General features: G+C 49.0%; 1 protein-coding gene across 1 annotated transcript in view; it reads right to left on the minus strand.

The window, feature by feature from the left end:
• The window catches only part of ESCO1 (establishment of sister chromatid cohesion N-acetyltransferase 1), a 644,577-nt gene that overhangs the window by 145,761 nt on the left and 472,486 nt on the right, over positions 1–26,330 (minus strand). Inside the window, exons 7-8 of the mRNA XM_069620888.1 lie at positions 15,819–15,908; positions 15,296–15,439 (exon numbers count right to left, since the gene is read on the minus strand). Of these exons, the coding sequence (XP_069476989.1) occupies positions 15,296–15,439; positions 15,819–15,908 (234 nt within the window). The remainder of the gene's footprint in view (positions 1–15,295; positions 15,440–15,818; positions 15,909–26,330) is intronic.

A 26,330-nucleotide genomic window follows, 5' to 3' on the forward strand; every position in this document is an offset into this window, starting at 1 on the left:
CCCACATCATGCAGCTTTATGCACCTTTACCATTCTAATCACCCACTGTTTGCACCTCTTAAGGGGCATGCTAAAGATAGATTAAAGCCACCCCTCCCATCTACCCATTAACTGCATGTACACCTGTGCCTGCAGTATTTTCATGCTAAGTTGCTTAAATGCAAAAGAAAAATTCTGATTACTGGTGGAAAAGGGCTTTGATGGGGCTTGGAAAATGACTGTGATAAGCAGGCCACTGAAAAATAACAGCAGCCCGCAGATCTACGATATCTCTCTGTGGTGCGAGATTGGAGTTGATCCAGCAGGTCCCAGGTTCAAATCCCCATTAAGGCAAAAACAAAAAACAAACATGCCTGATGTTAAAGGGAACGTCGTACGCCTGGGAGCGTGACCCCAGACACAGTGCACTGAAGTGCAAGTTTCATCTTTCTACACTTTTATTTTAAAACGAAACCATTCTGGAACAGGTTCTTTTTCAAATAAAATTATAGGAACGGAAGAACTTAATTTAAAAAAAGTAGAGGAGCACTGCTCCCACCAACTTCTATCACTGCTGGTAACTAGAGCGTGTACCCTGTGGCGAGTATCATGGAGATGAACCTGATGAGAACCCCGATTGTGTGGGTCTGGAGAAGGCTTGAGAGCGAAAGGAACGACAGGTGTTGGAACACTGCGCTTTGAACATACGGCTTGGAAGACATTTGGCTTGTATGTCGTACTCTTCTTTTGCGGTCTCCAAAGCCTCATCCATAGCCTAACCAAACAAGACTGATTCCTCAATAGGTTTGTTAATCAGGGTGGCTTGAGTTTCTGGTTTGAAACCAGAATTATGCAGCCAAGAGTATCTCTTTAATAAGGTACCCTGTGCGGACTCCACCTGCTGTTTCGATGGAGTCTAGGTTATTTTAAAAAATATTATGGGTATCTTTACAATGCTCAGTAATTGGGACGTTAGTTACATTATTTTAGAGTAGCCCCCACTGTACATCGCTGTAGATTGCCAATAGTGTGGTGTTATTGGCAATTGGTGCAGAGTAGGCAGTTTAAGCAGTGACCCTCTTGACTAAAGCATAATGCTTTTTGCACTCTTTAGCTGGAGGTGCCTCTGTATTACAGAGGGTAGTCAGCACACTTTCTAGTGGTAGTGACTACCAGCAAGTCACGGGTTACATGGCCCAGAATATATAAGGGTCAGTTAGTGCAGGTCTAAACATCTTTTAACTACCTGAAAGAGGGATGGCGTCAGAAGGGAAGTTCTTTTCTTAATCTAGTTTAATAAGGGAATAGACTGGCTGACCGCCTTTTGCTCTTTTAAAATGTCTTCTAGAAAGTCAGGATCTGAAACGGTTTCCTGAGTTTGGATTTGAAAATGCTCTGCTGCTCTTTTAAGCAAATTATTAAAAAGGAGTTGGTCATCAATGGGAGGCGAGTCTCTGGGCTGTTCCAGAGGATCATCATCACCAAATATAACTGGCTCACCTAGGGTATTGTGAGTCGGAGTTTCTACCCTGATCAGCGTCTGCTTGCCGAATATCTGATCATTATCACCTTCGTCTTGGTGATAATATAGATAACCCTGATCTGCGTGGACATCTAGAAAAATGTTAGAAAGTGTCTTCAGAGACGACATGTGCTAGAGAGTGATGGAGTCTGGGAGATTTTGGACGTGGTTCACCCTCATCCAGAAATAAAGTCTTCTGTTTAACTGGGTAGCACGCCATAAAAGTTACAAACTCAGACACTCTATCCATCGTTTTCTGAAATTTCTCCTTTGTCCATGTACTTGTCCTCGAGGCTTCAGGAAGGGGAAACACAATCTCCACTGGATCTGCAGCTCTTTGAATATGCAGGGATTTAGACAAAGTGTCAGTAGCCTTTGTATAAGTAGAGGAGGTTACAGGTGTAGTAACAGGGGACCTAGAAGGCTGTGTAGGTACCAGTGGTGTTGGTTTGGTGCGTTTCTCCCATGTTTATGCCTGGAAATATGTTTCAAAGGCTGTTTCAATGTATCTGAATTGGCAGTCGACCAGTGTTTATGAGCAGAAACTGTTATTCTGTCGATTTGGAGCCATGCGGCAAGTGTAAATGCAAAAGCGCAGCAGGCTTCGAATGCAAGGTTTCGATCAGTTTCGATGAAAGCGTAGTTGCCGTGGACAACTGTTAGGCATGATTGTATGCAGTATCCTGTGGGAGACTGCACCAGCCTTGTCTTCTTGGCAATAGCTAACTCAACCTTTGGTATAAGCATGTACTACACAAGTTGGTAGAGTGACTGAGCAGCCAGGCTTATCTCAAAAGGGGTCAATGTGAGCTATAGGGTTGAAACAGAGTTTCACAGTGACAAATATGCAAATAAACACTTACACTCAAGGTTTCTTGATTAAACAATGATTTATTAAACAGTTAGTTTGAATAAGCCTTCTTTAGAAGGGAGCAAGTATGTAACACTTAAAATATACTTCAATAAATACACACTCAGTTTCAATAAATCAGCAGATACCCATTTGGGATGGCACACAGACGCTTCCTACACTCTGAGGTGACTTATGTGGAAATTGATATATCACTGGCACATTTAGAGCAATATTGAGCTTAGTGTCAAAAGGAAAAGATTAAGGGAGAAAACAATGGTTAACAAGTTTCTCAAACAGGTAAGCACTTTTGAACCCCCCAATGTAATATAGATTAACCCTTTATCAGCTACACAAGTAAAGAATGATTGAATTATTGGAGGGAAAGATCAAAGCACACATTCAGAGGTTAGAAGAGTCTATCAGGGAGCCAGGACAGCCAATGTCAATTGAGCAAAGGCTAGGGGAGCTGAAGTTCTTCTTGCAAGTAAGTAAAAGTCTTGCACAATGTTTTTAGAAACGTTTGTAGAAATAGGATTCACTTGAAGGGCCACAAGCTGGGAGGCTTGTAAGGGGCAAAGCTGCAAGCAACTCTGCAATGGCAACCAAGAAGTCTCAACTGAGAACTAGCAAGGCTGCACAATAAGAGGTAAGTCCTCTTAGGTTTACAGTGTAGAAGAACACAAACGGGATCCAGCTGCACTTCTTTTCCTGTGTAGGTCTGCAGGTCCTTGGTTCCTGGCCCTCAGTCGTGGGGACAAGAGTGAGGACGTCTGGGACTCCTGCACTACGAATGGAAGGTCGGCTGCAGCAATGGGCAAACTTCAGATCAGCGGCACTGCGCGGTTTGAACTCCTCACGTCTCTCGTGAATGGCACCACTGCGGTCACTCGGATACCACTATGGACTTTCCTCGCATCTGGGGTCCAGCACTCTGTTGAGGTGGCTCAGGCTTGGTCAGTCCTGCTTCAAGGCAGTTGGGAGGATCTTCCTGGAGTTTGGGTCGGACTTAAAAGCAATGCACTCTGTGTGGTGTTCCTCTCCCTGGCACTTTGGTTCATGCAGCAGCAATGGAAATACACTCAGCTCAGAGGATGTCCAGACAAGTTCACTTTGGGGTGGACTGGTCCCACCAACCCAAGGGGACAAGTTCTTGCAGGGCTTCTCTAGTCGAGACGAATTCAAAGCTTCAGAACAGCAGCAGGGCTTCACCGGGAAGTGCCCAGTGACACGGAATACCCAAAGCGCGAGACGTGCTTGCGAGCCAACAGAAGGAGGCTACCAAGAGACGGGCCCGAAACGTACAGTGGAACGTGATGTGTACACACTCCCATTGGAACGAACAGAGAGTATAACAGCAGGAGCTGGTCCCTGAAAATTCCAACAGATTATATCATCAAGCAGCTCGTAATCCACTGCAGGGCGCACTGACAAGTGTTAAGGAGCCAGGCAAAGCCACTAGAGGAAGTCTGTTATACAGATCAGAATCACATGGGAAGGCAGCAATAGAGCCGAAGGAAGACAGATGGGCACACAGGGGGTGCATGCTGCCTGAGGCGAACAGAGACCACAGGTGCGGACAGTGTACCAAAAGAGAGAGCAGAGACTAAACATGTATCAGCAGTATGTAGACGCTCCACCGGAATATAGGAGCGACCACGCCTGAGGGCTGAAGGAAACAAATGCGACGCATGAGGGCTGGAAAGGAATAAATGTGCACGCAGGAACTGAGCAGCAGAGAACAGGCCTGAAGAGATACCAAGGGATAAAGCACAATAGGGTGCGGTAGTGCTGGCATGGCCTCAGGTAGCATGAAGGTGGACTAAAGTGCAATAAAGGCGTACAGGGTGTGGAGCCATGCTACGAGTGTGAAAGCATGATCTAGGCAACCAGAGGCCTCAACCTTCTAAGAGAGGCCCAAGAGCCAGTGTAAATGAAACACTGAACACGGCCATTTATACCAAAGCCGCAGCGATACATACATCAGCCAGCATTAGATAAACGTGGGAGGACACAACCCACTTGAACCGTAATTTTGCGAGCCATCGCATTCGACGGGGGTAGATACCCCAACACCTGACTGAATTGGAGGCGTGAAATAACATTGCAGACCTGAGACCAGGCACGTAAGGAAGATCACACGATGTCAGTAAAGGGTCTGAGGACCAAAAGCAAGCAATCGACCATGGAGACCTTTGCAAAGACGCAGTGAGCCCCTTCGAGCCCGACGCAAGGTGCGACAGCGCATTCTGCGGATAGTGCCCCGGAGGGAGGCAATCATCAGGTCCTAGCGGCCATGACAGAACTGAGTACTAAGTGGGGCACAGCAATGGCAGATCTGCGTACGGTACTTGAGAACAAAATTGACGCAGTAGGAATCGAAGTCGCCCTGCTGCAACAAGACGTTAGAACGCTGGCGGAAAGGACAAGTGGCCTGGAGAGCGCTGTTAAGATTAACACAGATGTCAGCACAAATAACACAAAGGAGGTACATGTACTTAAACAGCAGGTGGCTAACCTTGAAAACCGAGTGGAAGAGGCGGAAGGACGGGCAACATTCGAGTGGTCGCCTGCCGGAGGGAGAAGAGGGACAGGACCCTACAAATTATGTGGAGAACATGATCCTGCAAGAGATAGGGGCAGACAAGCTTTCGCAGGGATTTGCGGTCGAACGTGCGCATCGGGCTCTGATGAGGAAACCACGACCCAGGGCCCCACCGCGGCCGATAATAGCGAAAATGCTAAACTACAAAGACAGAAGATTTTGGAATATTTTCGCAAGGGCGGTAGAATAGAAGAAGTTACTTTCTTACCTGGGAACGTTCTTTCGATGGGATGGTCCGACGACGTATTCCATATCTATGACACGTAATCACCACAGCTGTGCTGCTTCGGAAACTTTTTTCGGCGTCTGCGTCCTGCGTCGATGCGCTGTCGTCGAGGACCTCCTCTGACGTCCGACGTCATCCGATGTGATAAGTAGGACGCACGACGCCCGTAGCCTCAGTTGTAGTTTTTTCCCCCAGAACGTGTGACATTAGTCAACTGCCAGTCAGACACAAAGCCTTGCGGAACGTAAGCTGCAATCGCAAAAGAAATTCTGCAGCGGGGAAGGCAGGGCGGGAGCGATATGGAATACGTCGTCGGACTATCCCATCGAAAGAACGTTACCAGGTAAGAAAGTAACTTGTTCTTCGAGGGGATTGGGTCCTCCGACGTATTCCATATCTATGACAGACTCCCAAAGCAGTACCAGAGCAAGGAGGAGGGAAAGAATTTAGAATCAAAATTTAGAATAGCCAATCAAATAGCAGAGCAAAAGACCGCCTTGCCAAAGGCCAGAGCCTGTCCTCGGATGGAATCGAGGGAATAGTGACGTACAAATGTATGTACTGAAGCCCAAGTGGCTGCATCACAGATGTTGCGAATAGGAACACCCCTCTGCAGGGCAGTAGATGCAGCCATACCCCTGGTAGAATGGGCCCGCAAGCCAGCCGGTGGGTCCTTACCCGCCAAGCGGTAACACTCCAAGATGGCCAAAATAATCCACCAAGACAAAGTCTGTTTCGTCACAGCTTGCCCCAAACGCTTTCCAGCGTAACCAATAAAGAGTTGATCTTCCACTTTGACCCGGGACATACGTGAAACATAAAAGCTTAAAGCTCTCCTAGGATCAAGCCTATGGAGCCTCTCCTCTTCCTTACCAGGATGCGGAGGAGGATAGAATGCCGGAAGAACAACCTTCTGGGCCAAATGAAATTCCGTCAGTACCTTCGGAAGAAAAGAAGGACGAACTCTAAGGACAACCCTGTCCTTGTGAAATACAGTGAAGGGTGGCTTAACTGAAAGTGCCTGTAACTCACTCACTCTGCGAGCGGAAGTAACTGCAACTAAAAACACAGTTTTCAGAGTTAACAGCCTCAAAGGGCAAGAATGTAAAGGCTCAAACGGAGCACCCATAAGAAACTTAAGAACAAGGTTTAAATCCCAACCGGGCACCAGGAAAGGTGACGGAGGGAACACATTAGTGAGCCCTTTCAGAAACTGTGAAATTAAAGGGATTTTAAAGTAAGAACACTCTTCAGACGAGCGCTTAAAGATGGAGAGCGCCGCCAGGTAACCTTTAATGGTACCCACTTGCAAGCCCCTGTGGGCCAAAGAAAGTAAAAAGGACAGAACCATGGGGATGTCACATGCAAAAGGATCCACATTCTGAACTCTGCACCAGTCGCAGAACTTACGCCAACGGCACAGAGACTTTGTTGCTGGCCTTCGGGCCGAAAGCAACACCTCCATCACGTCTTCAGGGAGGGCCCAATCCTTATACCTCAACCTTTCAGAAGCCAAGCGTGAAGGTTGAGGGATCCGACCTCTGGATGGAGAACCTGAGCCCCCCTCCCGCGAGAGCAGGTCGTCTCGGTAGGGAAGACGACGTGGAGGGCAGATGGACAAGTCGAGAAGGTCCGGGTACCACGTCCTCCGAGCCCACGCCGGAGCAATGAGGATCATCCGGGAACCAAACTTCCGTAACCTCCGCAGCACTTGCGGGATGACGGGGACTGGAGGAAACGCGTACAGCAGCGGTAATGACCACTCCACCACGAACGCGTCGCCTAAGGCTCCTTTTGGAGGAAATTCCCGTGAGCAAAACCTTTCGCACTTCCGGTTGTCACTGGAGGCGAAGAGATCCACTTGAGGGGTCCCCCAAAGGGCGAAGATCTCCAAGAGAATCGCTTGAGCCAACTCCCACTCGTGAGAGATTGCGCTCTGCCTGCTCAGAGCGTCCGCTGTCACGTTTTCGTCTCCGGCCAGATGAACTGCCGAGATCGAAACTTCCTGCTTGATGGCCCAGAACTCAAGCTGCATCGCCTCCCTGCAGAGAGGAAGTGACCCTGCCCCCCCCCCTTTTTGTTGAGGTAGTGCATGGCCACTGTGTTGTCCGTCAGGATCAGGACACTCTTTCCTCGCACAGTCGGCAGAAAAGCCTTCAGGGCTAGCCTGACGGCCCTCAGCTCCAACTGATTGATATGGAGTCTGGACTCCGACGGAGACCAACGACTGCTGACTGTCAGCCCGTTGGCATGAGCTCCCCATCCCGTGAGGGATGCATCCGTCACGATCGTCACCTCCGGCCAGGGAAGCCAAAATGGAGCCCCCTTCATCAAGTTGCCTTCGACAGCCCACTACAGAAGGTCCCGGGCGACCGAGGGCGGCACCTGAACCGGGTCTGACATCCTGCCGGAGGACTGCGACCATTGCGTCTTGAGTGCCCACTGCAAAGATCTCATCCACAGGCGAGCCTCTGGCACCAGAAGAATGCAGGATGCCATGAGGCCGAGCAACCTCAAGAACTCGAACGCTGGGAGCGTCTGGGCATGCTGAAACTTGTGCACCATCTGCTGAATGTGAAGAGCCCGCACCTGGGGAAGAAAACACTGCCCCAGGGAAGTGTCGAGCACTGCTCCGATGTACTGGAGCCGCTGTGTTGGCGTCAAATGGGACTTCTTTAAATTGAGGGAGAAGCCCAGCCTGTGAAGGGAGTGGCAGGTGACGGACAGATGATCCAGGACTTGCTCAGGAGAGCTCCCCCTGATCAACCAATCGTCCAGGTAGGGGTAGACGTGAATCCCCCCTTGCCTGAGATGCGCTGCCACCACCACCATGAGCTTGGTGAAAACCCTCGGGGTGGAGGTCAATCCGAACGGCAGGACCCGAAACTGAAAGTGCGAGTCGCCAACCGCGAACCTCAGGTACTTCTTGTGCTTGGGATGGATCGGCACATGGAAGTAAGCATCCTTGAGGTCGAGTGACACCAACCAGCCCTGAAGCTGAAGGGCCTGGAGAACTTGAGAGAGAGTAACCATCTTGAACTTGTCCTTCCTGAGAAGTTTGTTCAAACCGTGCAAGTCCATGATGGGTCTCAATCCTCCGTCTTTCTTCGAAATCAAAAAATAAGGGGAATACCATCCCTTGTTCCTCTCCGCTACAGGCACCAGTTCTATGGCGCCTTTCTCCAGCAAGGCTTGAATTTCCTGCGCAAGGAGCGGATCCGGACTCTGCAAAGAGGGGTTCCCCGGTGGATTGTCGCGAGGCCTGTGCCGAAAAGGAAGACAGTAGCCGTGGGTTATGATCTCCAGAACCCACACATCTGAAGTAATGGCTTGCCACTCTACAAGATGCTGCGGCAGCCTTCCCCCAACCGGCGAACCATGGGACATGGCCTCATGACTGAGTGGGAGCGGCTGCGGCGTTACCTGAGGGCAAAGATACAACTGCCCGAGCGGCCTTGGCACCACGGGTACCCTGTCGTCCACCTCTGGTACCCCTGCGTTGGCCTCTTTGACTGCCAGCTCCTCTCGCTTTACTGAAGGACGAGTAATAGCTAAAGGAACCACCCCTCCACTGCTGTCCCCTAGGACGAAAAGGCGGAGGTTGGCGAACTGCAGCGCCCAACTACTTCGCTACAGCTTTTGAGGTCTGCAACCTCTCAAGGCTCTCGTCAGCCTTGCTGCCAAAAAGGTGTTCACCGTCAAAGGGCATGTTGAGGAGCCGGGACTGCACATCAGGAGCAAACCCCGACTTCCGCAACCACGCAAACCTGCGTATCACGGTGCTCGCCGCCATGGACCTACTGACGCATTCAGCTAAGTCCAAACCCGACTGAACGGACTCACACATGGCATCATTACCATCCTGGACCATAGCAAGGAAACCATCCCGTTCGTTCCCTTCGGGAATATGTTCAGCCGCTAACGCAACAAAGTTCCACAGAGTGTGTGTGAAACGAGACAAGGCACAAATGGAGTTGGCCGCCTGAAGCGCCATACCACCAGAAGAAAAAACACTTTCTTCGCCCAGCCATCAAAACGTTTGTCGTCCCTATCAGGAGGGATGGTAGGGTACGACGCTTGCTTTGCCGGGGCCATGGCTGCCTGCACCACCAAACTCTCCGGAGTGGGGTGCCTGGTCAAGTAGCAGGGGTCGCTACTGGCTGGACGGTATTTTCGCGACAAGGATCTGCCCACCGCCGGGAGACTCTCCGGAGCAGTCCAAGCCGCCGCCACCCTTCTCTGTAAAGCCATATGGAACGGCAGTGCCGGGTCAGTTGGGGGACCAACATCAAGGATGTCCATTAGATCATCCTGCACAAACTCCCCTGGGGGAGCGGACCATCCTAAGTACTCAGACACCCTAGCCATAAGGCGCCGGTACGAGGAATCGGCATGAGAGCCAGGCTCAGGCCTACAAAACTCCACCTCCGGAGAGGTGTCCAGTCCACTGGCATCATGCAGTGACTGCCTCAAATCGTCAAACTGACTATGGCTCGAGACAATTTCATCTGGAACCTGACTAGGAACCAGGCCATCAGAATCCTCATCCGCCTCTGAAATGTAGACCAGGTGGCGAAAAGAAGGCACCCGAGAGTGCTTGCTCTTAACCAGAGCCTTCCTGGGGGGTTCCCCCGTGCCACGGGGTACCTCCGGCACGAAAGGCGTCGAGCGAATCGGCGCCGGCGTCAAGAGAACAGGCATCGGCGTCGAGGAAATCGGCATCGACGTCAGATGCAGCGCCGCCAGCATCGGTGGCGTTGACACAGCCCTCGAAGCCGGAGCCCCGAGCGTGTCCTTCGACGACCTGAGCGTCGACGGCTTCGACGACTTCCTCGGAGCCAGAGCCTCGAGAAAGCCTGTCGACGCCCTTGATGCCTCAGACGTCGATGTCTTCCTTGAAGACCTCACAGGTGCACACGGTCTCGAATGCATCGAGGACCGGGACCTGGAACGGCTACGTCGAGAACGAGTCTCCTTGTCCGAACAGGACCTCTCCCGTGACTCCTGCCGACCACTCTTGCGAGCGGTGTCTCTCGACCTCTCACGACCGACCCCACTCGGGGGCGCGGACGGCTTAGTACCCTGCGACTCAAGAATCGCCAGCATTTTCTTCCCGAAGGAAGCCCATTCCTCCGGCGTTGCACGGCTGGTGGGGTAAGCGACGTGCCGGGCAGAGTCCTCCGAAGAGGACCTGGAAGACGACCGGTGTCGGCGCTTCCGAGAATGCCTCAAAGAGGCTGAGGAGTGGCGAGACCGACTCCTAGAAGGAGACCCACGAGACTTCCGACGATGACGCGGAGAGTCATCCCTCGAATCATCCGTCGAAAGCCCCGCAGACTTCGACTTCCGGGGCTTGGACACCCGACCTACCGACAACAACTTCTTACGTTCGCATAAGGCTTTGGACGTGAGCGACTGGCAGTCGATACAGTCATCCGTGTCGTGGGCCTCCCCGAGGCACCAGAGGCAGGCGTCGTGCGAGTCCGTCACTGACATCTTGGACCCACACTCCCCGCACTTCTTGAAACCCGGACGCGGGGTCGAAGACGAAGTAGAAGACATCTTCACACGAAGGATTTTCACAAAAACGAACAGGTTCGAAGAACCGAGAAGAACAGAACTCCAAAGAGTCGAGGCGTTAACCGAGATTCACAAAGCAACACATTCGCGGAAAAAACGGAACTGAGGCTACGGGCGTCGTGCGTCCTACTTATCACATCGGATGACGTCGGAGGAGGTCCTCGACGACGGCGCATCGACGTCATCGACGCAGGAGCCGAAAAAAGTTTCCAAAGCAGCACAGCTGTGGTGATTACATGTCAGATATGGAATACGTCGGAGGACCCAATCCCCTCGAAAGGGCATCCACTAACATCACTGCATACACGGACTATACTATGTTGGTGCAAAGACAGCAGTACAGTTACGTGGTGATTAAGAGAAGACTTTGTGCAGCTGGTATCAAATACATGCTTCTGTACCCTACGAGGCTGAAGGTCTTGCATAAAAGCAGAGCTTTTTTTTTTTCGACTCCCCGGAGGAAGTGACGTCTTGGCTGGACTTGCAGGGCTGCCCGGAGCAGAACGAGGAGCAAGATCACCAGAAGCACGATAAGTGATGGGAATGTATCAGGAACATTGTGGGGATAAACGGGAGGGGAGTCCTAGTATGAAACTCTGGAACACTTGCTCGATATGATGTGGCTCTCGGACTCCATTAACCTGTTGGACTGGAATATAGTGCATTGATTGCATAAGCGAGCTGGGTAGCGCTAAGCGCAGCAAATTCAAGACAAACAGGAGCAATAGAATAGAGACCCTTTTTCTCTTAGCAACTGTGTGGGGAGTGCAGTGATTTGGGGAGGGGACTTCAATTGCGAATTAGATCCCAAGGTGGACAGGTCAGATGGGAAATTTGATAAACCTACCCCGTCGGCTAAAGCGTTACAGACACTGCTGAATGACTTTGGGTTTGAAGATGTGTGGAGGGCATGTCACCCTCATGAGAGACAATACTAGCATTATTCTGCCCCGCAGCAACTACACACAAGGCTGGACTATGTCTTTGCCACTCCAGAGATTCTGACAGAAGTCACGCATGTTGAATATAAAGCGAGAGTCCTCTCGGACCACTCGCCCCCGATCTTCGGGTGGCAGTGTTGCCCCCCCGAGAGCAAGAATCCGACATGGCACCTCCGGGCTGAGGCGCTCAGAGATCCCCTCTTTAGGGAGGAGATGAGATTATTAGTTACTTCGAGACGAACACGGGCAGTGCGGACTCGGCAGGCACGTTGTGGGAGGCCTTCAAAGTAGTGATTAGAGGGGTGGCTATTGCAAAATCGAGAGGGCTGCAGGGAGGGATCCTGGCGGATCTGCAAGAAACTGAGGAAGAACTGGAGAGGGCTCTTGGGGGTGAAAACAGTACCAACCTGGATACTGATTTGATACTAAGACTGCAGCAAAAGTGCGCTGGTCACTGGGAAAGGCTATGTAACCTTAACTATAGAAAGTACATAGAGAGACAGCATGCAGGGGGAGATCAACTGGGAAGGATCTTGGCCTGGCTATACAAGAGTGAGACCCCTAGACCCCGATTAGAACAATAATAAGAGAAGATGGGAATGTGGTGGACACTCGAGGAGGAGTCCATCTGGAGTCCACAAACTATTACGGGCAACTATATGGGGACGATGGGGAGGAGAACCGCGTGACGATAGAGGAAACCCTAGAGGACATAGGATTACCGCAGATCAGTGCTGAGGAAAGGGAGGAGCTGGACGCACCGATTACCTTAGAGGAGCTAGGGGAGGTGGTGAGACAGCTGCCAACTAGTAAGACCCCGGGAGCTGATGGACTCCCAAGTGAATTTTATAAGATATTTAGAGATGAGGTGCTCCCACTGTTAGACATGCTGAATGAGGCGTATGAGCTAGGCCGACTGCCAGAGTCACTCAAGAGAAGCGACTATTATACCACTTCCCAAACCTAATTAGCCAGGGCATAACTAGTTCTTATAGACCCCTGTCGATGTCGAATCAAGATAGTAAAATTCTGACCGCCGTTTTGGCAAATAGATTATGGAAGGTTATAGGTAAATTGATACACCCGGACCAAACGGGCTATGTCCCTGACAGGAGCATATCCCATAATCTCAGGAGGCTCCACAGGATCATTGAACATGGGAACGAAAGCGAGGATGAACTGGCGGTTGTGTCACTGGATGCAATCAAGGCCTTGGATGGGTCCAGGATATTTACGGTGGGCTAAGATGCTATATAGCGAACCGTTGGCCAGGGTGAAAACAGGAACAGTGATATCAGAGAGGTGGAAACTGGGCGGGGGAACTAGGCAGGGTTGTCCATGGTCCCCCATGCTATACATATTAGCCCTGGAACCCTTAGCGATTTATCTAAGGCAGCAATATGACACGATAGGCATCTCTGTGGGTGGTGAACGTCACTTGATATCATTATATGCAGATGACATATTATTGTACTTGCGATACCCGGAAGAAAACCTCCAATATGTTTTGGAAGTGATGGGGAGATATGCGGGATTATCTGGCATAGCAGTGAATCCTCAAAAGTCTAACATGTTTCCATTGGGCGGATATAAAGGGACCCTCTGAATCGGCTACCGAGGTTGCAGGTACCATGGGCGGCTAGTACATTTAGCTACTTAGAATAGACATATACCACGCAGTGGTGGAAGAGCATATGCGTAATACTGAAGTAGCCATCAGAAAAATTGAGAATTGAATGTGGTTCTGGGTAAAGCCGCCTCTGTCAATGATGGGTCGTAGCGCAATGCTAAAGATGGTGGTCCTGCCTAGGCTCCTGCACTATTTCAGGAATATCCTGTATATGATACCAAAGAAGTTCTTTAGCAGATTAGCAAGTATGTGTGGAGACTTCCTATGGCATGGCACACAAAATAGGGTGGCCCTCTGGAAGCTACAGAACTTTTACGAGAAAGGAGGTATAAAGCTGCCCAACTATGAGGTCTATTATGTTGCAAGTCAGCTACAATATGTGGCAAAATGGCTTTCGGAGGATGAAACCAAATTGTTCAGGCGAGACTGTGCCCCATTTTACCTGAAGGAGATCAAGTGGTTGTCCCAAACAGAGATAGATGGGTGTCCGAAGATGATGGTATTGGGATGGAAGATGTAGCGCAGGGCCTGTCAATTGATGGGGAACCCAAGCCCGTGCTCCCCTCAGGTACCACTGGTTGTACTGGCGGGTGGGGAGGAGCAGTTAAGAATAATAATCAGGAACCATTGGGAGTCGGTCGGTATAGCGACCATTTGGTTCCTTCATTTGCCAAGAAGGAACCGTAAAAACCTTTGAGGAGTTGGGGGCGGAAACTGGGCTACACACTGGCCAGTTATCACGCACCATAGACTGGTGCGGAGGATTAAGAGAAGGTGGCCTGAACCTGTGCTTGATGAAGAACCAGATGCAGCTATAGACACAATATACGATATAGCGGAAAGGGGACACGAGATATCCAGAATATATGAGATGATGATGGCCATAGTGGAGATCGTGCAATTGAGACTGGAGTGGGAAGAGGAAGTAGGAGCCCCAATGGAGGACGGGATGTGGGAACGAGTCCAAGGGTATCCAAGGGTATCACAAGAAAGTGTCAAGGAACGCAAGACTTAAGCAGTTGCAATTGTATGTTACACATAGGGCGTATTTGACACCTCACAGAATATCCAAGTTTAAAAATGTGGGAAGGCAGGCATGCCCTAAATGTGACGAGGAAAATGCGGGCATGGTACATATGTTTTGGTCATGCCCGGTAATAGAGCGCTTCTGGGGTGAGGTCGCACACAAATTGGCAGAAAAAGGCATCAAGATCAAGGTGGATACCGTGTGGGTCTGACTGTTGGGGGGGGGGGGGTTCCCTAGGCCACGGAAACTTAGGTATGTCAGCAAACTGAAGGACCTGGCATATGCGCTTGCAAAGAGGAAGATTGCTACGGGGTGGAAGACATGCCATAAACCACGATTAGAAGTATTGTGGATGGATTTGCAGAAATGGGCGGAGGCGGAAACTGTGGTATGTCAAGAAACTAGCAGCGCTGAGGGGGAGGAAGAGACTGAGACCCTGATGGCTTGGAGGCTCCTTATAGCAGAATTGTTTGGGTCAATACAAGGCCCATCGGATTCCGCGGGTAGAGATACCCCATCACCAGAGACAGAAACAGAACGTTAGCAGAAGTAGGCTCGTAACGGGGGGTGGGATAAGGGATGCAGTGAGCACGACTTGGAAAATGTACAATTGAACAACTTTTTTTAAATACTGCAAGTTTGGTTTGTATTGTTTTAAATAATCAATAAAATGTTTTTTTTAAAAGAAAAAAAAAGAGCTGTGCTGTGCCTTGAAGCTTGATCCTTGCTACATCAAATGCATATAATAGATTACAATTCATACAAAATAAATTGGTGAGAGTCCTGGCCAGATGCTAGCAATTCAGGTTTTGTACAATAGAGTCAGTCACTGGTCTATTCAATTCGATGTCTTCTCTATTTTTAAGACTGGACATGTTTACATGTAATTCTTCTTTCTTAGACACCATCATTTACAACCACACATTCTCACTTACCCGCTGGATATGCTCGGCTATTAGACAGCCAACCACTTTTTTGTCATTAGAAATGAAAAGAAGCGTTTTAGTTCTGGAGTGGATCATAAGTGGAACCTGCTGGAATCCAAGGTCATTATCAACCATCTCCCTGATCTCCTCAACCTACCAAAAGATTTCAGAAAAAAGTAATAATTAGAAGAAAAAATGCCTTTGCAGAATAGTTTTCTGGAGTGCCAAACGTTTCAAATACTTGAACTGCCATCTTCACAAACCCCTCCTAAATATCACGCCATTTATTTATCAAAGAACTACAGAATTTATTGGTAGAAGAGCAAAGGAAATTCAAAATGACTTTTTAATATGTATGCTTATAACGCAATCTAACATGGATTTAAAGACAAAGCTAGGCACGCATTGCTGCCTAACAAGCACATTAGCAACATCTGTATGTGATTTGAAGCACGTATTTTCAAGTTTTTCAGGCATGAATAAGAAAGAATTGTAAACCAAAAATCACAGGTGTGCTGTTCAGAATGAATACCTTTCTAAGTGCATATTTTGGATCATCAGGAAAAACCATTATAATCTTGCCATCAGGAAATTCCGCCAACATCCTCTCCTTCTTCCAACCCTATTTAAAAGAAAAGAAAGTCCTAATTCTATAATGCGTGTTAGACTTCATTTTTAAATAATACCTTCTGCTGCATCTCAGCCACATCCCTATTCTCAGATTGTCTATAAACAAGTGCACACCGCTTCAGATAACACATTGTAAATGGATGGCTTTGAACACAGATAACGGACCCCATCTAAAGAATGTAGCCCACAAGGCATTACATAATTGAGTGTTTTGACACAAATTAAAGATTTTAGGTTACCAACCTGTAGCTGTGCATTTCCTAGCCTGCAGTTGCGAACATAGTATACATGGAATTAGCACATTTATGAAAACGTTTGTTTTAGTTCATTAAATCCTGTTTGGTCACAGCTAGTAACTAGTATTCTTAATCTCTCTACTGTAAGATTAACTCTTTGCATGCTGGATGATTAAAATATGCTAAATACATGATTTGTCATATTCAGTAATTAGCATTCTATAGTTAAAGCAAAGGGTGTGGATGGTCATGTCCTTATTACTTAGTGTTAAATTGCATTTTTCAGCCTAAAATTAGCCTCCACAGATTGTAAACTAAAGCAATGTGAGGAGCAAGATCAACATCATTAGCGAGGTTGAACTGGGACTCCCTCCCCTTCCCCCCCAGCTGTAGCAGTACCCATTTCAATTTACATCAGAGACCTCGTACTCCCCACGCCTTCACTTATCGCAACTTTGGCTGCTGCTGTTTGCAATGGTATAAGCTATGCTCACAGCCCCCCTGGTGGTGTCGCCACATGCTAGTTTCAAGGGATACAGTCTTAGCTGGTGTAGTCATGGTGTCATCCCGCGGGTCACCTCCCAAAGGGACAAAATAAGAAGATACATGATCAGTGGACCCCTACCCTGGCAGGGTGAATCTATTATATTACACATATGAACAAGAAGCAATACAAATGAGTACTTCCAGAATAGGATCTCCGCCATGTACAGGCCGACATGGAACTGAACACATTTCTGCCCAGCACACCACAGCACACGTCCGTTCACACTCATGATTTGGAAGTAACAAGTTACTTACCTGCAACTCTTGTTCTCCAGCATGGGTCTTACATGGATTGACATGCTATGAATATTTCCTGTCATCAGGCTGGAAATACACAGTAAAATAAAGCAGTTTAGCTTTAAGCTAAAAACTTCATTGTTCCTCGAATAGCCTATTGCTGTCACTTTGGGTCATACTGCCCCAACCAATGACATTTGTCCTCCTTAGCTCAATCCCTGGTGGCCATCTTCATATTTGGTAGTGCACGTAATAAATGGCAATATGAACCAGGAATAGCTGCAGCATGTGAATCCCTGCAAGACTCATGCTGGAGAACAAGAGTTACAGGTAATTAACTTGTTCCTTCTCCAGCATGGGGTCTTACATGGATTCACATGCTATGAATACGATTACACAGCAGTACATATACACAACCATAGGAGGTGGCAAGGCTCAACAGAAGCAATAAGACTTACCCCTGGAACACACACACCTCACGAAAACCCCTGGAACACTCACCTCAAGAAAACAGGTTGCGAAGCACGCGTATCCAACACAAGACTCAGTAAAATCTTGTGATGGTGTGAGTAGAACTACACGTAGCAGCCCTGCAGATCTCCAACAGGGCAACATCAGAGAGGAATGCCATTGTACATGAGATTGCTCTGGTGGAATGGCCCCTTGGACTGCCTGGCAACATCCTGTTGGCCAGCTGATTGCAATGCATGATGCAGCCGTAAGCCATCTGGAGATTCCCCTTTCCCACAGGTCCAAAGTGTACAAAAAGCAGAGAAGTCTTTCAAAAGTCCTTTTTGCGCGCAACATAGAATTTCAAGGCACACACCCACGTGCAGTGAATGCAAAGATCTTTCAGCAGCCAAAGAAGGGATTGCAAAGAAAACTGACGGTACCAAAGGCTTGCTTAAATGAAATTCCGACTGGAACTTCGGAATAAAGGAAGGATGAGTCCTTAGAGCCACAACAAATATGGAGGCGTACATGTGAGAGGCTGTATTTCAAACACCATCCTGGCAGAGGTGATCACAGTTTTCCAAGAAAGAAACATCACTGATGCCAGATACATAGGCTCATACAGCAGGCCCATGAGCTTGGAGAGTACCACATTAAACTCCCACGCAGGAGCATGAGCCTTCAAGACCCTTGAGGAAGTATTTGACGAGTCTATGTGACAACGGGAGAGACTGTTCAGAGTGCGTCCAAGTGAGAGCAAGTATGGAAGAAGCTGTGGTGCCATAATGCGCCACCGACAAATCTTCGACCAGCACCATACTGTAAAACGCATCCACTTGTGCTTGCAACAGGCAAGTGTAAATGGAGCCCTGGCCTTAGCCAGAAAGTTTTTGCATTCCAAGGGCAGGGAGTAGTGTACAAACTCTAGGACTGCAGGAGCCAGGCCGCCAGGCTCAGAGAATCTGGATCATGGTGCAGGATGGATCATCCTTCCCTAGAGAGAAGGTCTGGGAGAGGAGGCAGTCTGAATGCTGGAGCCACCAAAAGGTGAAGAAGGTCTGGGTACCAGATCTGCCTGGGCCACGGTGGTGCAATGTGGATCATCTTGCAGCGGGATAGTAAGAGTGTGTTGATCACACGTAGCAGCAACTGTATTGGTGGGAATGCGTACAGGAATCAGCCTTCCCATGGGATCGTGAAAACATCCATCAAGACTCCTTGCTTGAGGGAACCTGCTGGCAAACCACTGCCACTTGACTTGGTGAACAGGTCGATCTGAGGCTGGCCCCATTTGCTGAATTTCCGAGACACGAGCTTGCTGGAGCTCCCACTCCGGCAGGACCGCAGTTCCCTGCTGAGAGAGTCTGCAATAGTGTTTTGAATGGCTGGCAAGTGGAACGGGATTAGAAACATCTGAAGAACAATGACCCAGTGCCACAGGTTCTGTCCCTCCAGGGAGAGGACAGGGATCTCGTTGCGCCCTGCTTCTTGATATAATACATGGTGGTCACGTTTTCTGTGAAGATCCCGCCCACCCTTCACAAAAGCTGTGGCTTGAAAGATGTGAAAGCCCAAAAAACTGACCACAGTTTCAGGACATTAATATGCAACGTCTTCTCTTCTGGGCACCCTAGTCCCCTGGCGCATAGTTAGCCAGTGTGTGCACCGCAACCCTCCAGAGGCGCTTTGGTAGTGACCGTTTCCTGATGCAGCAGGGTCCTGAGGGAGACCCCCTGCGAGATGTGAAGTCAAATGGACCACCACCTCAGGTCTTTCCTGAACGTCTGATTGAGAACTACTTTGTTGTTTTATGAGCCGGAGGTCTGCTTCCACCTGGCATCCAGGAACTCTTGGAGAGGTCTCATGTGCAACCTGCAATGAGAGACCAGATGGATGCAGGAAGACATCTCCAACAGGGATTTGAGGAACCGGACTGTCGCCTTTGGACCTTTCCTAGGACAGCACCTCTCCTTTTCTCTGATGGGGCTGCCAGGCACGAGACTGTGTTGAGTCAGGCCCTCAGGAACAAACCGTCTTGGGATGGCACCATGCAGGATTTGGGATAGTTTATTGAGCATCCCAGAGAGATTAGAGTCTGGACAGTCTTTGCTGTATGTTGCGCCGGCTGGGCATGAGAACGTGATCAGACTAGCCAATCGTCCAGGTACGGGTAGACATACAGTCCCTTCCGACGAAGGAATGCCACCACTGGGGCTAAGCATTTGGTGAACACCCTTGGGGCCGATTTGAGACAGAAGGGTAAGGCCTTGAATTGGTAACGTCTTCCTTGGACGACGAACCTTAGGAACTTGCAATGTTTTGGGAGAATGGGGATGTGGAAATATGCATCCTCCAGATCCGGCATCGCCAGGAAATCTCTCTCTTTCAGTTGGCTGAGCACGCACTGTAACGGGACCGTCAAGAATTTCGTGGACTTTAGGAATTTGTTGAGACGACCCAAGCCAGGATGGGCCTTCCCCGCATTACTTGTTCCCAACTGTAAAGTATCTGGAGTATACTCTGGAGCCCCAGAGGGACAAGGCTCTATTGGCCCTTTTAGCAGCATGGCCTGAACTTCTTTGACGAGTTGGGCCCTCTGATGTGCTTGTCGTTTCATGGGACGAATGCAGGGGGCACTCGTCTTGCAACTCCAGAGAGCATCCCTGCTCAATGACGTTGAGCACCCATTTGTCCGTGGAGATGTTGCGCCACATGTCTACAAACTGAGATAGTCAGCCTCCCACTGGGGTGCTGAAGTGGGGGCTTGGGACCTGCTCAGGTTTCCTTCAGCGTCTGCATCCTGGTGGATTGTGTACGACGCTGGGTACATCCCCTATAGGCCTGAGAGTGGCCACTATACGTCTCCTGTGCAGTGGAGTGAGAGGGCTGGGCACCTTGCAGTTTCAGGAAACCTTTCCTTTCTGGGAGCAAAAGGCCTGCCTCCTTTGTTGCAGCGTGCCCAGACAGCATCCAGTCTGTGTCTGTCCTGATAGTGAGAAGCGATTTGTCCTTTGCCTTGCCAAAAAGATTATCCCCATCAAAAGGCACGTCGACCACCTTGGCTTGGACGTCCTGCCTGAAGTTTGTGGCCCTGAGCCAACCTTGATGGCATGGGGCAACCCTGTTGCCCACCCGCTGGAAACCGGTGTCAGCAATGTCAAGGGTGACCATGATTTCATGATCAGATGCCCCAATTTCGCCTCCTGAAAGATGGCAATGGCCTCTGCTTTGTGGTCCTTTGGCAGGAAATCGAGAATGGGCCCCAACTTGTACCAGAGTTCTCTGTCATAGCGTGCAAGGATGGATAGGGCTTTGGCGGTCTTGACTGCAGACGTTGCATTGGTAGCTATGTGCTTTTCAGTGGCATCAAGCTTCCTTCCCTCCAGGTCAGGTGGAACTGAACTAGATGATGACTGATTAGACTACCTTTTCCTCGCAGCAGCCGAGACTATGATTATGATATGAAAGGTTATTTATAACACGCTTAATACCCAGAGGTTTCTAAGCGCAGACCTGGGGATCGAACCTGTGGTGCTCTGTGTCGTCTTGCTTCCAAGGCAAGCACGTTGCCCCTGAGAGATCCTCCCAAATCTGGACCCTATATTTGGTCTCCAGCCTCTCCTTTTTAGTTGGTGTGGAAAAGGGTTTTTGCATCACCACAAACCCATCCTCCCAGACGTCATCCAAAAGGGGGACTGAGACCACAGTTTTTCTGGAGGATTCACGATGCTGGAAAAGGAATCCCTCCTTTTCCTCCGGGAACCAGGTTGAAAAGTTTGGCCGCATGGGAAATCATCACCTGGAAAGATCCCACTTCATCTGGGGGAAGAGTCCCTAGATGGTAGTTATACAGCTGGCAGCTCACCGTCTACAGGGACATAGTCCTCAAATACATCTATACCCTGGGAACCATCTGTATCCAGGTTGGTGTCTGTATCAGTGTCCATGCCGGTCAGGTCCAACTCCTCTACAATAGGGAGTCGTGGATCAGGAGGTGGTGCAGGATTGCAGGTACTGGAAGAATTGACGCCAGGCTGGGCCGAGATGGTCTTCGTAGATTGGGCACAGGAGGCGGGCCTGGAACCACAGGAGGACCAGGAGCCACTAGTGGTGGGTGCTGCTGAATCTGTGACCGGGGGTGGAGAGTTGACAAAATGTCCAAAGAAACATCTCTTGGAGGTAGATCTCTCAGAGCCTGAGGCATCAAGATTGGTGCATGAGGCCAGGGGCTCGTAAGGTGAGACACGGGCAAGAGACACGACCCTGGGAGGCCTCACAGGGGATGTGGAAGGTAGCTGAGGGACCCTTGTGGAATTCAGCCTAAAAGAGATCTGGTGGTACCTCCCTTTCTCTGCTGGAACCTCTGAGGAAGGTGCCTAGGACAGGCGCCCCTGGAGAAGGTAGTGCAGACGAAACAGACCCAACCGGGACTGACTGAAGCCTTGGAGGCAATGCTATCTTTGAGATAGCCGTTGTTACCATGGAGAAGGTGCCTGTAGTCGTCGATGAGCCTTTAGACGTGACAAAACCCGGTACCGCTGGCATGGCGGACTGTTTCATTGATCGAGCCTTCATCAACAATGATTTAGACGACGGTCTTGGTATCATCGACAAGGACGCCTTTGGGGTAGTCGACGATGATGCTGCAGACGAGCCTATGAATGATGGTTCGTCAACGGGGTCGATGGTGAAGGAGTGGACGATTCTTGGATAAGGTCTTTGACTTGTCTCTTACCTTGTACGATTATTTATCATGAAGTTTGTTTGATCCTTACAAACACGTTGTTTTGCCATGAACGCTCTTGTGCGAAATATTTTCTTGGTTGGGGTCTTGCTTCTTGATAATTACTGCTCCCCTTCCTGGTATTAGTTTGTCAATTGGTATTTGATTAACTTCCTATGTAGCTGCTGCATAGTATTCTGTCTCTAACTGACTCCAACTGTAGCTTCTGGGACACCAGGGGTGGTTCTTCCCTTTCTCGGTATCTGTTAGTTGCGCTGGAGTGAACCTATTTTTTGGGCTTCTCCTACCCTTATTTCTCCCCTCTGGGTTTTTAAACTCCTTAGCTTTGTGTTTATGTTTTCATCACTTTCATGTGATGAGGTGTCCTAAACCTTGTAGTATTCTCTCCTTGATAAGCTCCCTTTTGTGTATTTTGAATGGAGATATTCAGATATTCTCCCCACTTCCCTGTGTGGTCTTATTAATATTCTCCTTCTCAAGTTTAAATATGGTGTTTCTTCTGATATTAGAGTTCAAATTCATCACCTTCGAAGTTTGAGTTTAAACAATTTCCCCGATTCCCTTTTGGCTTCCTGTCCCACCCGGTCACCCAGTTATCTCTCTCTTCATGGGGTGGGGAGACATCTCTGGGACCTGCGGGCACTCGGGCCATTCTTTCCTGCGTGTCTTCTCTTGCTCAGTTGTCTTCTCCATTGGCATCTCTTTGGCAGTTTCCCCCTTCCCTTTTGTACTACAGTCCTGCGTCACTGCTGGCAACTGGTGCCATTGCGGATATCGCCAAGGGCTGGTGTCCGCGTAGTTGGTTGGGCTGCCTTCCCAGCGTTTGCTCCTCTAGCTCAACGTCATTCTGAATTTCGCTGGCTGCGCGCCTCCCAAACGTCCTCATCACAGTGAAGTCAAAGTTTGTTCTTAAAGAGACAGTTCATTTTCTCTGATACCCATGGTGCATGTTATCCCAGTTTTTTTTGTTGCCGTTAAGCATCTCGGGTAGTTCCATGTATGCCATCACGGCAGAGGAGTTAAGGAGTTGCTTAAAGGGACAGGAATTTTCGTCCCCTAAGGGGGGAGTTTCTCCTCATGAGGTCCCACTTGCCCAAATGCCTAGGGTCCATTTTTAGGTGCTCCTGTCCACTTTTAAAGGGACCCTGACACTTTTTCTCTTTTCCTTTTGGTCTTTTTGGAATTGGGAAATGTATGTGGTCAGTGGGACTTCGACTGAAGCCCCCTGCCACTGCAATCCTTTTTCCTATATGGTAGTATCCCAGGACAAGGCAAAATCATGATTATATCACCCTACACTTGTTTTGTAGCATAGTCTAGTAACAGCTGTATTCTGCACTGCATTACTAACCCAATGTATCAGTAAGGGGGCCATTGTTGTAGCAATGTATTTTGAAGTCAAGGAAAGTATAAGAATGGCTGCTGTCCACTTTAAGCCTTTCCGTCTCTGTAGTGGTTTGGATTAGACTGGTCACTTACCACAGATCCCTCCAATACAGAAACTGCATCAGTCGACCAGACTGTTTGTTGGTTTTTAGGACCAGCCTGACTGGGTATCTTCCTGGTGTGTGACTGGAGTACTGTGCCCAGGAGTAAATGTGTATATCTATAGGAGACAGCATTGAGTAGGCTGCTGGTCATGTGACCAGGACCTGCCACTCAGTTGCTCTGCCCACCACCTATTTAATCAGTCCTCTGTAGGCCTCCTCATCGCCAGCATCCTCAGCAAAGGATGGGAGAAGACAAGGACTTTGCATGTTTGTGCGTATCTGGGCCTGATGAGGCCAAGGGCCTGGCCCGCTAGACTGCATTTCACCTACAAACACAGCTAGTACTGCTACTCACCAAAAGACATCACAATGTGTGTCCTCCCTCCACAGCCAATTTGCACTCTCATTAGGGTTCGAATGGCCAAGTACCCAGGGCAGCCCTGGCAAGCTATCCCAGCAAACCTCATCAATATTGCCCTTGCCCCCATCCAACACCAACAGATCACATGCACACGCCCTCTCCTGTTCAATTCTTGCTCAGTAGAAGCCCACGCTGCAGAGACAGCTGACCTCATCTCGTACAACAACCCTGATGTCCTGTTCCTCGCCGAAACATGGTTTACCCCATCCTCCCTGCACGTTTGACATCCTCTTACACCCAAGGCTACTGCATCCAACATGCAGACTGGCCAGTAGACGGAGTAGCAATATTGACAGGAGTGATTGGCCATGCTCCATCATCCCCAGTCCCAGAACAAGCTCTTTTGAATCACTCGCCTGCCGGTTCCCTCTATCGCACCAAGAATCCATCACATTCCACCTCATCAACAGACCACCTCACAGGAGTGACTCTTTCATTGCAGACATCTCTACCTTACTCTCCTCTGACAAATTAACAAATTCTAGTAACGTCTTTCTTGTTGATAACGTCCTGAGTCACAGGCTGACAGCCACAGTTGATGCACACTTTTCGCACTGACCGATCCGTGGATCTTAAAAAAATTTGACTGGTCTGACCACACCGCCATCCTATCATCAAGTCACCCACTCGACTACAGCTCACAAAAGGTCAGGCCAAATGCCCCCTCACTCAATGCTGTTCATTCAAAACCTTCCCGGTCAATGAGCTGGAAGCAAACTTTGCAGACTTCCCCACCACAGGGAATGCCTCGGGCCGCCTGGAATTTTTCAGCAACTCTGCTATGTAACTGGTGGACACTCATGACAATCATGTGTAGAGTGCATATTAAACACCAGAGGGGTATCTTTGTGCTATTAACAGTTAAGAGGTTTATCGTTAGGAAGGATATCTCCGGGGCAACATGTTTGTCTTGGAAGCAAGACAACGCAGTCCAACACAGGTTCAAATCCCGATCCCACGCTTAGAAACCACCCGTTGGTATTATGGTATTAAGCGCATTACAAAAGAAGAATTATAATAATTACCCAGCTCAATGGTACTTATATTATCGACCAACGAGGGACAAAGGGCTGAGTGGACCTGCCGGGATTCAAACCTGTGACCATGAGGTCAAACACAGGCCACTGTACTGGATGCATTTGTCCACTGAGCCACAGCCCCGACTCATATGAAAGGACCATGTTCCCAGATTCCAGCCAATCCAGAGTTACATAAATTGGAGGTCACTAGAGAACACTACCTGGCAAGAGGGCATACGATTGACATATGTACATTTATAAACTGCTCAGGTGAACATTACAGGCTTTAGGATGCTTTAGACTAGAGCATGCCATTAGCATTTCTCAAAATGCAGTCATTATCCAGGCATGGAGCTAGACACTGGGAGAACGCAGGTACCACAGCAGTATCAGCTAGTTACTCATTATGCTGCCATCCACATATTTTGCACTACAACTCCCATGATCCATTGTGGGATGTATTGACCCACGCAACAGTATTTCCCCACATCACAAAGCTGCATTTGCGCAGAAACAGCCAAATGGCTGCGCTGGCTCCTGTGAGCACCATGGCTCAAAACTGCGTTTTGCAACAACAAAAATGGCTGCACCATCCTGCCAAGCACACATCTGGCACGATGGAACCAGGGGGCACATTGAAGGAGATTTCCAGTGGGTTCCGACAAACAAAAGGAAGAAAGTGGAAAAAGCAGCGTTGCTTTGCTGCAAAAGCTAAAATCTCCATTGAAAAGAAACCCTTTTTCACCTTTAAAAAATGCTGCTGTGATGCCAATTCCCTCTGTTCCTTAAAGCCACTGTGATTAATAAGCCCTACCAAGCCCTGTGTGTCTCACTGTGCCTCAGCAAAACCAGGCACGATTCTGAATTGACAAGCCCTGTCAAACCAACTCTAAAGAAAAAGCAACCAGGAACTTTACTTTTACTTACACGGGAAACGCGTTCATTTTCTTTGCAAAAGTATCAAAAATTCAGCTGTTCAGAGAGAGACTAACTAGCTGAGCTATGTATGTTTCAATGTATACGTGCTTCAGACCAACTCTAGCATTCAAGAAGAATAACAATAGCTGCAAGAAAGTGTGTGAATCAGCTGGAGATGAAAAGTTGAATTTAAGAAGGAAGGCCAGCTGCACCACGTGTAAAAAAAATGGGCCTTTGCAAACTAAAGAAAAACAAATGCCTGTGTGTTGGAACAGTACATTGGTGAATGAAAGCCTGCTTACTTAGCAATGTGAAATGGTTTGTTGCTGGGGAGACTATACAACATGGGT

This window comes from Ambystoma mexicanum, chromosome 5q (genome assembly GCF_040938575.1).
Source record: "Ambystoma mexicanum isolate Mex_15411 chromosome 5q, UKY_AmexF1_1, whole genome shotgun sequence".
Lineage (NCBI taxonomy): Eukaryota > Metazoa > Chordata > Amphibia > Caudata > Ambystomatidae > Ambystoma > Ambystoma mexicanum.